Source organism: Neoarius graeffei, chromosome 2, assembly GCF_027579695.1.
Source record: "Neoarius graeffei isolate fNeoGra1 chromosome 2, fNeoGra1.pri, whole genome shotgun sequence".
Lineage (NCBI taxonomy): Eukaryota > Metazoa > Chordata > Actinopteri > Siluriformes > Ariidae > Neoarius > Neoarius graeffei.
The window spans coordinates 42,029,446-42,042,464 of record NC_083570.1 but is presented as its reverse complement, the minus strand read 5'-3'; the positions used below and the strand labels follow the sequence as shown (position 1 = coordinate 42,042,464).

General features: G+C 43.5%; 1 protein-coding gene across 1 annotated transcript in view; it reads right to left on the bottom strand.

The window, feature by feature from the left end:
* Positions 1 to 11,840, bottom strand: part of LOC132881599 (plexin-C1-like) — a 48,373-nt gene extending 36,533 nt beyond the window's left edge. Inside the window, exons 1-8 of the mRNA XM_060914254.1 lie at positions 10,379 to 11,840; positions 10,062 to 10,193; positions 9,099 to 9,233; positions 8,707 to 8,807; positions 5,872 to 5,980; positions 5,584 to 5,734; positions 5,330 to 5,435; positions 3,981 to 4,074 (exon numbers count right to left, since the gene is read on the bottom strand). Of these exons, the coding sequence (XP_060770237.1) occupies positions 3,981 to 4,074; positions 5,330 to 5,435; positions 5,584 to 5,734; positions 5,872 to 5,980; positions 8,707 to 8,807; positions 9,099 to 9,233; positions 10,062 to 10,193; positions 10,379 to 11,344 (1,794 nt within the window). The 5' untranslated portion in view covers positions 11,345 to 11,840. The remainder of the gene's footprint in view (positions 1 to 3,980; positions 4,075 to 5,329; positions 5,436 to 5,583; positions 5,735 to 5,871; positions 5,981 to 8,706; positions 8,808 to 9,098; positions 9,234 to 10,061; positions 10,194 to 10,378) is intronic.
* Between the last annotated feature and the right edge of the window lie 1,179 nt (positions 11,841 to 13,019).

The window sequence follows — 13,019 nt, the reverse complement described above, 5'->3', positions numbered from 1 at the left end:
GCCTGAAACAACCATAATGTGTCCCTCGTTCCTTGGCCTCAAGAATCTGAGGGAGGGTCTCTCAGAAGATCACTGCATCTTCATGCCTTGGGCAGTAAGGGCTGCTAAACTGGCTGAGCTGGAACAGCTGTTGGGGAATGTTCCATCACCAGAACAGTTGGCTCCAGCCCATCGATTGAGTCGAGCCAAACTTGCCTCCAAGGTGGACCAGCTGACTGAGGAGCTTAACCAGATGAAATCCTTCTTCCTAGCCCTCCAGTTTGGAACTGGTGCAGCGGATGTGGAGGCTCCTGTTCCTCCTGTGGCCATCTTGGCTCAGGAGGATGAACTACTCTCAATGGTGGCTTCGACCACTGAGTTTACTGAACATGGGGTAGACAAAGTCTCCCAGAATGCAGCCTCCCGTGCCTCTGAGGTGAGCTCATGTTCCTCAGCCTGCAGTTCTGGAGACAGTTCAGAGGATAGTTCTATGGGAGCCATCATTCATGTGGCCCTGGCCTGCCTGTAGCTGGATGCTCCACAAGCTCAGCCAGCTCCTGCCAGTGCTTTTTTTTTTTTACATGGTCCAATCTATGCCACTTTTACTGTGCCTCCATCAGATGAATACTTGAGGGAGTTGCATGCATGCTGGAGGGATTCTAGATCCCTCTCTCATGCAACATCCAGTGGCCAAACCCTGGCAGCCATGCAAGATACAGCAAAGTTTGGCTTGAGCCACATGCCAGCAGTTGAGAGGACTATAGCTCTTCTCATAGTCTCTCCTGATGAGACTCTGAGGCAGGATGCAAGGTGTCCCTGCCCCTAGTGTCCATTACAGTTGACCTGCTCTCCAAGGCCTATAATGCAGGGGCACACATGGGATGCATACGTAACTCATTATCACACCTAATGCTTGCTCTCTGAGCATCCCTGCAGGAGATCACACTGGATGCTTCCATCCACAATTTTAGTGATGCATCTCTGCAGGCTTTTGCACTTATGTCCAGAGAGCTGGGATGGTTGATGCCCACTCTCATCCAGGCTTGCCACCAGGTCCCTCACTGAGACATGCAGGAGGACCCTCCCCAGTATTCTGATGGAACCTGGTGAGCTGTTTGGGTCTGCAGCCTTACAGGCACTCGAGCACACAGTTCAAGCCAGGCAAACTAGACAGTAGTTTTCTGGGCTTTGCAGGAGTGTGCCTCCTCCCAGCTGGCCTGGGGGTTCCTAAGCTGCTACCCAGCACTGTTCTCACCCACAAACGTACCCCAGTGGTTACCCTAGGTCTCAGTGCCCAACTCAACAGCTTGCTCAGCAGGTGGCCCAGGACTTTCGGGTACCTAGGCGTCTGCCCTCTAGAAGATCTCAGGCCTTGGATGCTTGCTGTCGCTCCCCCAGGACCTTTAGAAGCAGGTGAGCCAGACAATGAGGCCCCAGGGCTGGTCATCAGCAGTTTTTCCCAGCAGCAGCTCAGTTACTGGGCTGCTTCCACCATGGACCCCTGGGTGATTTCCACCTTAACCCAAGGGTACAAACTTCAGTTCCAACACTGGCCTCCAACCTTGGGCTGGGTCAAAATAACCATCATACACGACCCGGCAAAAGCCCTAGCCTTGAACCAGGAGCTGTCCACATTCCAGGACAAGGGTGCCATCAAGCCAGTAGATGCCCTGTCACAACCAGGAGAGTTCTATTCAGCCTACTTTCTCATAGAAAAGAAAGACAGTAGATTCCACTCTATCCTTGACCTAAGGGGACTCAACAGATTCCTGAAAATCCTGAAGTCCCAGATACTCAGTCTTGCAGAAGTTTTGCATCCTGTTGCCAGAGGGGAGTGGTTTACATCAACTAGCCTGAAGAATGTCTACTTTCATGTGCCCATTGTGCTACACTACAGGCAATTCCTGTGGTTTGTCTTTCAGAGCCATCATTTTCAGTTCAGAGTGCTCCCATTCAGCCTCTCACTCTCCCCATGGATGTTCACCAGGTGCATGGCAGCAGCCCTCTCACCACTGCAGTCACGGGGCATGAAGGTCCTGCCTTACCTGGATGACTGGCTCATCTGCGCACAGTCCCGGTCTCAGGTGGCCCAGAACACAGTGCTTCTTCTTACACATGTAGCCCAGCTGGGAGTTGCGTGGTTCCTACACAGAGAATAATTTTTCTGGGGGTGGCTCGGAACATGGCCACCATGAAAGCCTGTCCATCGTCTCAGTGGGGAAACGTCATCCTCCACCTTCTTCTCTTCTTCCAAGAAGGCAAATGGTTACCCTATGGCCAGTTTATGCACCTCCTTGACAAATTGACAGCTGCTGTAACTCTGGTCCCCTTAGGCTTGCTGTCACTATGCTCCCTTCAGATGTGGCTGAACAGATTCTACTTGGATGCCAAGTGGCACCGCCACAGGAAACTCAAGGTGTCACGGCATTTTTGCTCCAGGCCATACCCATGGGCTCCTTACCATCCCATCAGGAGACCATTACTACAGATGCCTCACTCTCAGAATGGGGTGCAGTGTGACAGAACTGGGCAGCTCAGGGGTTGTGGTCTACTCAGTACTGCATGGAGCATAGCAATGTACTGTTGCAATTAATCCTTAACCAATGAATCCACCTGGCACAGTTTAACCCCTAAGAAAGTGAAGGGGAGGATAAGCTGAGACTGCTGTGCCCTGTGTGGGCTTTAAGTGTGTATGTAAATGCATATGTATGTGAATATATGGCAAATGTATGTGAATATATGGCGGTCTGAACAGCTGTTTGTTGGGTATGGTGGTCCTGTGTTGGCGCAAACACAGGGAAGGCTGTGTTCGTTCCAAACAGTGACTGTCTCACTGGATCGTGAGCATGGGCTCTGGCATTAGCATGAGCTTGGACTTAAGCATGGACAAGGGCTTGGACTCAGGCATGGACTCTGACCTTGGCATGGGCTCTTGTGTTAGCATGGGGTTGGACTCCAGCATAGACTCAGAGACTGGCATAGACTTTGGCATGGGCTCTGGTATTCTAGCATGGGCACATTTCGTGCAGGACAAGACATAGTTATGTATGTTGATGAGCATGGGGGGCCACCAGTATTTGGCTGATACATGCCCTTAATGCCCAAGTGGCCCGTGGCTGGTGAGATGTGAGCCCAAGTGATGACACGGTCTCTGAAGCGTGGAGGAACATGCCAACGGTGAGTCGGACAGTTAGTGGGAATGTGATATGGCATGGTCTGAGCTATGGTCTTATCCTTGCTGGAGCCTGGGGGTGGAGCAACAGTCTCATACTCACTGGAGCCTGTCTGTGGAGCGAAGATCTTGTGCTCGCTGGAGTCTTGTGGTAGAGCGACCTTCTCATCCTCGCTGGAGCCTGGCAGTGGAGCGACGGTCTCGTCCTCACTGGAGCCTGGTGGTAGAGTGACGGTTTCATCCTCACTGGAGACTGGTGGTGGAGCAACGGTCTCGTCCTTTCTGGAGGCTGGCAGCAAAGTGATGGTCTTGTTCTTGGTGGAGCCTGGCATGAACGCCTCCCCATCTGCCGCTGTGTCAGCTTTACGAATATCAGTCCCCCCCCCCAAAAAAAAAATAGGGTTCCTTCCCTCTCTGCCTTGGCAATGGGGTGGCATTGCTCAGTCTATTGTCTCTCCTCTGCTACATCTATAGTATTGTACTCTAATCTGGAACAGGTGCAATGTCATTAGTCCTTGCAATGTGCGCTGTGTGCTCAGAGCGCAAATGCACATGGATGTGACACAGGATGGGAATTATAGAACAAACCAGACTGATGAAACCACTGACTGTGAAAGGGGTGGTGTAGGAACTTCACAGATAGGACCAAATGATTCTCTAATCATTCTCTAATAATCTAATCAAATAAAAATTACATTATAAATATGTGTTTAAAATAAAGTTAGCAAAAGCTCCAATGAAGGAACCAAAAGTAATGTAGACATGAATAAGACATGTGTCATGTCTCAATTTTATGCTGTATGTGGCTGAGGAATTTACGTAGACTCACTTGTATGGATTCATTCATTGCAGATACAGGAATCCAGGTACAATTCCTGCTGCTGCTGTTCCAATAACACCCAGCTGAGACACAGGCTGTACACCTAAATATTAAATACACATTACACTAAGTCAGACACTTAACTCTTGGTGTGATCCAGAACATCATACAAGTTAAAATTAAACACAAATTTAATTTTGCGTTCTAACCTCACTGACCAGTCAGTACAACATAAGAGAATCACAGAAAATCATCAGAAAATGACTGCTTTTAGCTGATATTCAGCTTCCTTGTCATTGCTGTAAGGTTCATACAGTCTGGGAGTACAAGCTTTCAAATGAATAGCCAGACAGATGCAGAATATCATCTTTAATATCAATGTTTTGGTATTCTGCAAGCATAAGCTTGTAGATAGCTATGATTGGCTAGCATCGCTGTGATTTACAGGGGAGAAAGAGAGTGTTGGACTCCTGGCCATGGATGACTGTGGCATCGTCAAGATTCAAACTTGTGTCTCTGGAAGGACAAATGCACTCAGAAGCTCAGGTTTTCAACAAGGTTAATTTAAAAAAAATAAAAAAAAATAAACAAACAAACAAAAACATGAGGTCCCAAAATAAACACGACTAAAAGTCATAACTGTTCTCAATAACCACAGTTCATTCAGATTTCCACGAGACTCCCAGAGGAAAACTGATGCTGAACCTCAAATATTAAAGGCAATGAGACGTGTTGAAAAACTCTGCAAAATATGAACTGAACCTCAAATAAAAGGATGAAAACATGAGTATACATCATGGTAATAAGATAACTGTGAATTAAAGCCTCTATTTAAAAGCTGCTAACATCAAAGATTCAAATGTTCATTGAATATTCAACCCAACTTTACCATAATAATAACAACTCAGAATTCTGAGAAATGTCTAACCTTAACAAGTCAAAACTTTTCTTCTCATCTCATTATCTCTAGCCGCTTTATCCTTCTACAGGGTCGCAGGCAAGCTGGAGCCTATCCCAGCTGACTACGGGCGAAAGGTGGGGTACACCCTGGACAAGTCGCCAGGTCATCACAGGGCTGACACGTAGACACAGACAACCATTCACACTCACACCTACGGTCAATTTAGAGTCACCAGTTAACCTAACCTGCATGTCTTTGGACTGTGGGGGAAACCGGAGCACCCGGAGGAAACCCACGCGGACAACATGCAAACTCCGCACAGAAAGGCCCTCGCCGGCCCCGGGGCTCGAACCCAGGACCTTCTTGCTGTGAGCTAACCACTACACCACCGTGCCGCCCAAAACTTTTCTTGTGACAGATTATTGGTTACAAAGTTTTTAATAATGGATCTTCTTACTGAGCATCTGACTTCACATTCTCTGTGATTTTTGGGCAGTTCCTCACTGTCAGGGTCTCTATGAAAGTCTGACTGCTGATATTGACCCTCACGTTAATAGGGAGTCCTGGAGAAGCGGAGCAGAATTACATATTGTTAGGCAAAATCATTTCATTCTATACACATGATCATTAAAAAAAATTTGGTTTCTTTACTAAGCCTATAAAATACAATATGACCCACACAATTCTGAGGAATACAATGAAAATACTGACCATCAGAAGATAGTCGCTTTTCAGAGAAATTGCAGGAGCATTTGGGAACTGGACTGGACATATTACACAGAACCACATTTCCGGCCTGGAATGTACATGTCAAGGGAAGACTTTCTGTGGCATCCAGGTACAGGTGTAGATTCAGATTGATCTGAGAGTGGACAACAATCGATAAAATAAAAATAAAAACAAAACAAAGACCAAGCAAAGAAAAACCAAGAAGTACTGTATATTTTAAAAAATTAAAAAAAGATAAATACTTTTGATATTTCATTCAGTAACATTTACCTCTCCAGGGGTCACAGAAACCACCTGAAAGAAAACCAGCTCTTTCTGAAAACCATCTTTAGAAATGGAGATCCAAGGTGACCCTGGACATTCCTCCTGTATACAACATCTAGAGTGAACAAAAACAAAGGGAAAAATTAAAAGCCTAATGTCAAGGGGCTTGTATATTGATCATATAACCACCAAAAGCCTGTGTGTTAGCATGAATTGGCAAGTAAGCAAGTGGTTTGGTTTGTGAGTTTTGGTCACGCTCTGAAGGAATATAAATATCAGAACTTGTAGTGTGTATTCTCCCACATCAACCATTAGATGAGTAAGAACTATTACTATTACTATTCAAGTAAGGGATCGTCCCATTCACACATCTTAATGAGCTTCACTCAATAATGACAGAAATAAGCTCTCAAACAAAGTCAAAAACAGCCTCACTTCCACTGTAGAGTCACGTGGTGACCACAGCTGCATTCTGTAGTTCCATACTGGTGAGAACACTTTTCTGGTATCTGTCGTGCTAATTACAAAAGCACCAGGAAGTAGCTACAAAAAAAACTACAGTAACAGCATGAAGTGACTTGTGGATAAACGACAATGTCGTGTGTACATAATAAATATGTTTTTGTCAGTTTTTGTCATTGTCTCATTTTGTTTATTGCTGGCAGAATGTTTGTACTCTTGCACAGCACATGATATACTGTATACTATAGATAATGCAAGTGGTACATTTTCCCTTTAAAAACAACAAATAAACTGAGCCTGTAACTATTGACTACACCATCAACATTCTGCACAAATCCTCTGATATCTGCCAGGTTGCTTTGTGCATAAATTTTACTGACCAATCTCAGCACCAGGCAGTTTAATAACATTACAATTGGTGGTGTTGCATGGTGACTAAATGTGCACTTTGGCTGGAGTCAGAAGAGAACTGTCTCTTCCAGAATTTTAAATATTGTATAATGTGATGTTTCTGAGCTGCTGTGAGATGTCCTGACAATACAGTAATTGCAATCTGCAGTCAGTGCTGTGTCAGGGTGTTGGGTCAGAATTGTTACATATTACACAGTTACATCAAAACAACATCAAGCCCCAAATTCAGACACAAAAGAAGTCAGATGACACTGTGATTAGCAGGAGCCGCAGGAAACAGAGAGGGGGAGTAAACAAGCCAAACAGGAGTAAATGTGTCTAATATAATACTGTAAGAGTCTATAGTAACAAAAACTAGAAAAGCACTCGGAGAGCGCAGACCTCTGCCAAGCAGCTCATTTCACCACATATTGAGACTTACACCTAAAATGAGATACTAATTCTCACATACGAGATATAATGGCGGTTTTCTTCTGGATCTAGCTCCATAGCTATTGAAGATACATCAAATCCGTTGAGATACTACTGATTCAGCAGAGTCTTGGCTACAGTTTAGTGTTGGTTGCATGTCTGTATCTTCATTTGTTACCTTACAGCATTAAAAATTCTAACAACCCCCTCATTTTTGTGTGTTCTGGATCATAGTATCCAGAATTTTGTCTGGATCCGGATCAAACTTTGAGACTTTATAGAACTCACGGAGATCCTTTCGTGTATTTTTTTTTACCAAACACACTGGTCATTTGTTATGGAGTTACATGCAAAAATTCCAAAAATGGGCCTATCTCGCAATGATAAAGAATCCTTTAAAAAAGTCCTGGATCCAGAAGGTGATCCAGATCACCGCCAAAATTTAATGGATTGTTACTTGTGCCCAGTCAAACCTCTGGGAAAAATTTCAGAGCAATCCGTTCATAACTTTTTCCGTAATGTTGCTAACAGACAAACCAACAAACAAACAAACAAACCAACGCTACCGAAAACATAACCTCCTTGGCGGAGGTAATAATCACTCCTCACAACCATGATGAGCAGAAAAGCATCTCAGAACGCACAACACATCAAACCTTGAGGTGGAGACCACATTCTACAACAGCAGAAGACTCCACTCCTTTCAGCCAGGAACAGGAATTTCAGGCTATTGTGGGCACAGACTCACCAAAACTGGACATTTTTTCCCTGAATCTTCATCTGTCCTGTTTGGGTGAGTCTGTGATCATGATGGCCTCAGATTCCTATTTTTACCTGATAAGAGAGGACCCTAATGTGGTTTCCTGCTATTGAAACCCATCCACCTCAGAGGCTGTTTTGTGCATGCTGTGATGCTTTTCTGCTCACCACAGTTAAGTGTGATTATGTCCTTCCGGGCATTTTCCTTGTACGTCTCTTATCAGCAAGGTGTTTCTACCCACAGAACTGCTGTTCACAATTTTTTTTTTTGTGCTTTGCAACATTCTGTGCAAAGTTTAGAGACTTTTGTGTGTCAAAATCCCAGGAGATCAGCAGTTTATGAAATATTCAGACCAACCCATCTGATACCACACTTTTTCATGCCATGATCAAAGTCACAGAGATCACACTTTTTCTTCATTCTGATGTTTGATGTGAACATTAACTGAAGCTCTTGACCTGTATCTGCATGATAATTTTGCATTGTGCTGCTTCCAGATTGGCTGATTAGATAACTGCGTGCAAGCTGCAGGTGTACAGATGTTCCTAATAAAGTGGATGATGAGTGTATTTCATTCTGTAGGATAAATGCTGCTAACACAGAAAGGTTACAGTTACACAGCAGCAGGCTGGTGATGAATGCGCACACAAGACAGTCATAGTAAGAGCTAACTGGTGAATAATGGCTTAAAAAAAAGCAATGGTTGCTAGAAGAGTTAACAAGCTGAACATAAAATGGCACAATGAACATAAACATTTAATTCATGAGGAATGTACAAGAGTAGCTGAGAAGGTTACCTGTTGTTGATCCCACACCAGCCACAGAAAGGGTCCATGCTGCTAATACAGTCTCTCAATGTCTTATATTTATCACACTGAGTTACTGCAATACGGTTAATCTACAGCGCGCGCGCACACACACACACACACACACACACACACACACACACACACACACACTGCTATTATTTATCTTCTTGCTATTAGGAATTAAACATCTGCTCAAACTGTTGCACTGAATTGGCTGACTCAGAACTTTGAGCACTTCCTCTTAAAACAACTTCATTTGGTATTTATATTTCCAGCAATGCATGCAAAAATCATTAATAGATTTGGTCACTGGTCACAATTTTATCCAAAAAATCCAAGTGGGCTGACACAGCATTATCTTCAGATCAGCTAAAACTCACCTGATTTCTCAAAGCTATGTAGATGTAATTATGATCCAGTGGGTCAAAGTGCATTCTGGGAAACACCATCCTGTCATCATCAGATCTGTATAGCACTTGTACACAGCCAGGTCTGTAATTTCTGTCTAGCACAAGCTGTCATATCACACAAAACAAGGCTTGCAATCATTATGTTTTAACACAACATATGACCTTTGACAGCCATTGTAAAGTTTAATTTGTATGCTACCAGCTTCCCATATGGAGAAAAAAAGTGTGTACATATCGTACTAGGTAGATATCAGGATAGGCAAACTATATATTAGAATTAATAACAGCCTAATAAAACTACATGAAGAAAAATCTAAGTGTACTGTTTTCACTGTGTTGATAAATTACTGTTGTTGCATATAACATGAGAAAATCTTTTTTTTTTTCTTTGTATGGTCTCCAATCTTTCACAATATATATCTCATCTCATCTCATTATCTCTAGCCGCTTTATCCTTCTACAGGGTCGCAGGCAAGCTGGAGCCTATCCCAGCTGACTACGGGCGAAAGGCGGGGTACACCCTGGACAAGTCGCCAGGTCATCGCAGGGCTGACACATAGACACAGACAACCATTCACACTCACATTCACACCTACGCTCAATTTTAGAGTCACCAGTTGACCTAACCTGCATGTCTTTGGACTGTGGGGGAAACCGGAGCACCCGGAGGAAACCCACGCGGACACGGGGAGAACATGCAAACTCCACACAGAAAGGCCCTCGCCGGCCCCGGGGCTCGAACCCAGGACCTTCTTGCTGTGAGACGACAGCGCTAACCACTACACCACCGTGCCGCCCCACAATATATATCTTATACATATATGCTTGCACAAAAATAGTGCTGTTTGGCTCTTTGTGTGTATCGAGTTTGGTTATACCATTTAATATAAATGAATAAGAGAGAGAGAGAGAGAGAGAGAGAGAGAATCAGACCTTTATCAGTTGCCCATTTGCCGTTCCAATGAACAGCGCAGTCCAAGACCCTTTCCTTCTCGCTGCCACAGATGTCATTGAATTGTGTTTGAATACCACAGCAAGTGGTACAGCAGGCTTTCCGTTATCTTTCTACAGGAACAAGACAAATGGCTATCAGTAGCAACTTATCAGTAATAACAGATCGTTAGTAACAGATCAGTAGTAACATATAAATCAAATGTTGTTCCTTGCATGGAGATCATTAAATTATACACAAGTCTACATCAACATGTTTTAAACAGTACACTTAGGACAACTTTGTGAGTGTTTCAAACCTGAGAGCCACATGATGGGTTACATGTGATTTCTTGAGGAGGATCCTCAAGTTTGATGCCAGTAATGTTGTAAATAGCCAAAGCAGTGTTGTTCTCAGGATTGTGTGGTTGTTCTGCACGGAATATTCCCATCCATAAAAGAGAAGACTCAAACAAGATAAAGGTAGAAGACACAAGTTTTGAGGGAGCTTGGCCCTCACAGCAGCTTAAAGTCGCAACTTTCAAAGATTCTGTCATTTCTGATTTTTTATTGTTGTTATCCATCTTGAATAAAACCACTTTATTTGGGCTGCTTGATCTCCACCCAGTGTTGGCGAAGAGGTAGGACTGAAACTGTGAAGGTACCTGGAAACCGTCGACCCACTCAACATCAGGAATTTTAATGTTGGCTTCAACTGCAGTTGAGTCAAGTTGAGAAAAAATGCCACCTCGCTGACTTTGGTGAGTGTTGAGCAATGTCACACCATTATTGAAAACTAGACATTCATGCTCCACACCATCCTTATCCTTATCCTTACTCCCCACCAAGATGTATGCAAGGTTATCAGACTTTGGAACATCAACAATGAACGCAACAGATGATTCATTGATAAGTTGTCCAACCGGCATGTCTTCCTCCCTGTAGATGGTTCGGGTTATATCGGTTATATCCAGGACCTCGCAGTAGCCGCAGTCTGAGTTGCCGCAGATGATCACACTTGCGTTCTTCTCGAAAGGTAACAAGATGCTCACTGCGTTCTGGTGCCTGCTGTTTAACCTTTTTATGTCTTTAATCTTTTCCTGTACGAGATCGTGCTTCATCTGATAGAGCCGAGAGTCGGTAGCAACAAACACCTTGTCGTTCCCCACAGCAAAGTGTCTGATCACACCGTTAAAGGTGTATCCAGATGTGCAAACTGCTCCTTTTAAGAGAATAAACAGTCCGAATAAAACAGTCCTCGTGGTGTATGATCCATGGATATCCATGGTATAATCCTGGAACCTTCAGCCGCCTTCACTCGTCTTTACACAAATAAAAGATGCGCAAAAAAAAAAAAAAGTTCACGAATTTAACCCAACATTAATTTTAAGCTCTCATTAAACTCAGTATCATTACGCGAGCTTTCCACAAAGTGATGATGACCTGGTGGTTATTCTTTAACAAAATCAAACCAAAAAGCTTCTCTCCTGAGCACCAGGAGCTGCTGAAACTGACCCCCAACTTCACCACATCATAAAGCAGCCTCCAGACCATGGACTCCTCTCTTATTTCTTCCAGCATTTACAGATGGTAAAGTTGTCTTTGAAGTTGTTAACTGTATCATTTTTGTTTCCTTTTTCCAGCAGCGCTTGGTTTTGATATAAAAATGTATCGTTCGACTCCTGTTTAAAGCCTCCTGAGCACTCAGACACTCTATAAACTGCTTTTTGCGGACTAATAATAGAGAAGTGCGCATATTCGGGTGCAGCCGAACTGAAGCAGAGACTCCGCCAAGCCTGCAGCCGCGTAATGACGTTTCCACAACCTGCGCCCTGATTGGCTGAATGCGGTCCTTTCGCGGACGAAATAAAACGAAAAAACAAATAACCGTCGTTTTTCTCACACGAACATTTGCCTTTGATATAAAAGTATTAATTTACAGGATACTAGTTCAAAATTATATACTTTCAGACGAAAAACTACAAATCTCATGTGCATGTGTAAAGTGTAAAGGCATTTATGTTGCTGATGAAGTCTAAAAGTCAATAAAATGATGGCTTCCTTGTCACGAAAGTTCACTACACATCCTGTTAGCAGCCGAATGCAGCACAGATGTTAACATGCCCATCTACAACATGTTAAGGTCGGGGTCCAGGGGCCCCCAGAAGCTCTGTAGTTTTTAAATGCCCGGAGATGCATTTTGAACTATCAGAGATATGTTGAAAATTACCATATCAAAAATGTTTTAAAACTAGAAACTTTCAAACCCATTTTATTAGTCACTGAAAATGATATTGTCAGAGTTGCAGGCAGAATTACAACTGTCATATTTATGAAAGTTGCATTGTCATACAACCCCGATTCCAAAAAAGTTGGGACAAAGTACAAATTGTAAATAAAAACGGAATGCAATAATTTACAAATCTCAAAAACTGATATTGTATTCACAATAGAACATAGACAACATATCAAATGTCGAAAGTGAGACATTTTGAAATTTCATGCCCAAATATTGGCTCATTTGAAATTTCATGACAGCAACACATCTCAAAAAAGTTGGGACAGGGGCAATAAGAGGCTGGAAAAGTTAAAGGTACAAAAAAGGAACAGGTGGAGGGCCAAATTGCAACTCATTAGGTCAATTGGCAATAGGTCATTAACATGACTGGGTATAAAAAGAGCATCCTGGAGTGGCAGCGGCTCTCAGAAGTAAAGATGGGAAGAGGATCACCAATCCCCCTTCTGCGCCGACAAATAGTGGAGCAATATCAGAAAGGAGTTTGACAGTGTAAAATTGCAAAGAGTTTGAACATATCATCCTCTACAGTGCATAATATCATCAAAAGATTCAGAGAATCTGGAAGAATCTCTGTGCGTAAGGGTCAAGGCCGGAAAACCATACTGGGTGCCCGTGATCTTCGGGCCCTTAGATGGCACTGCATCACATACAGGCATGCTTCT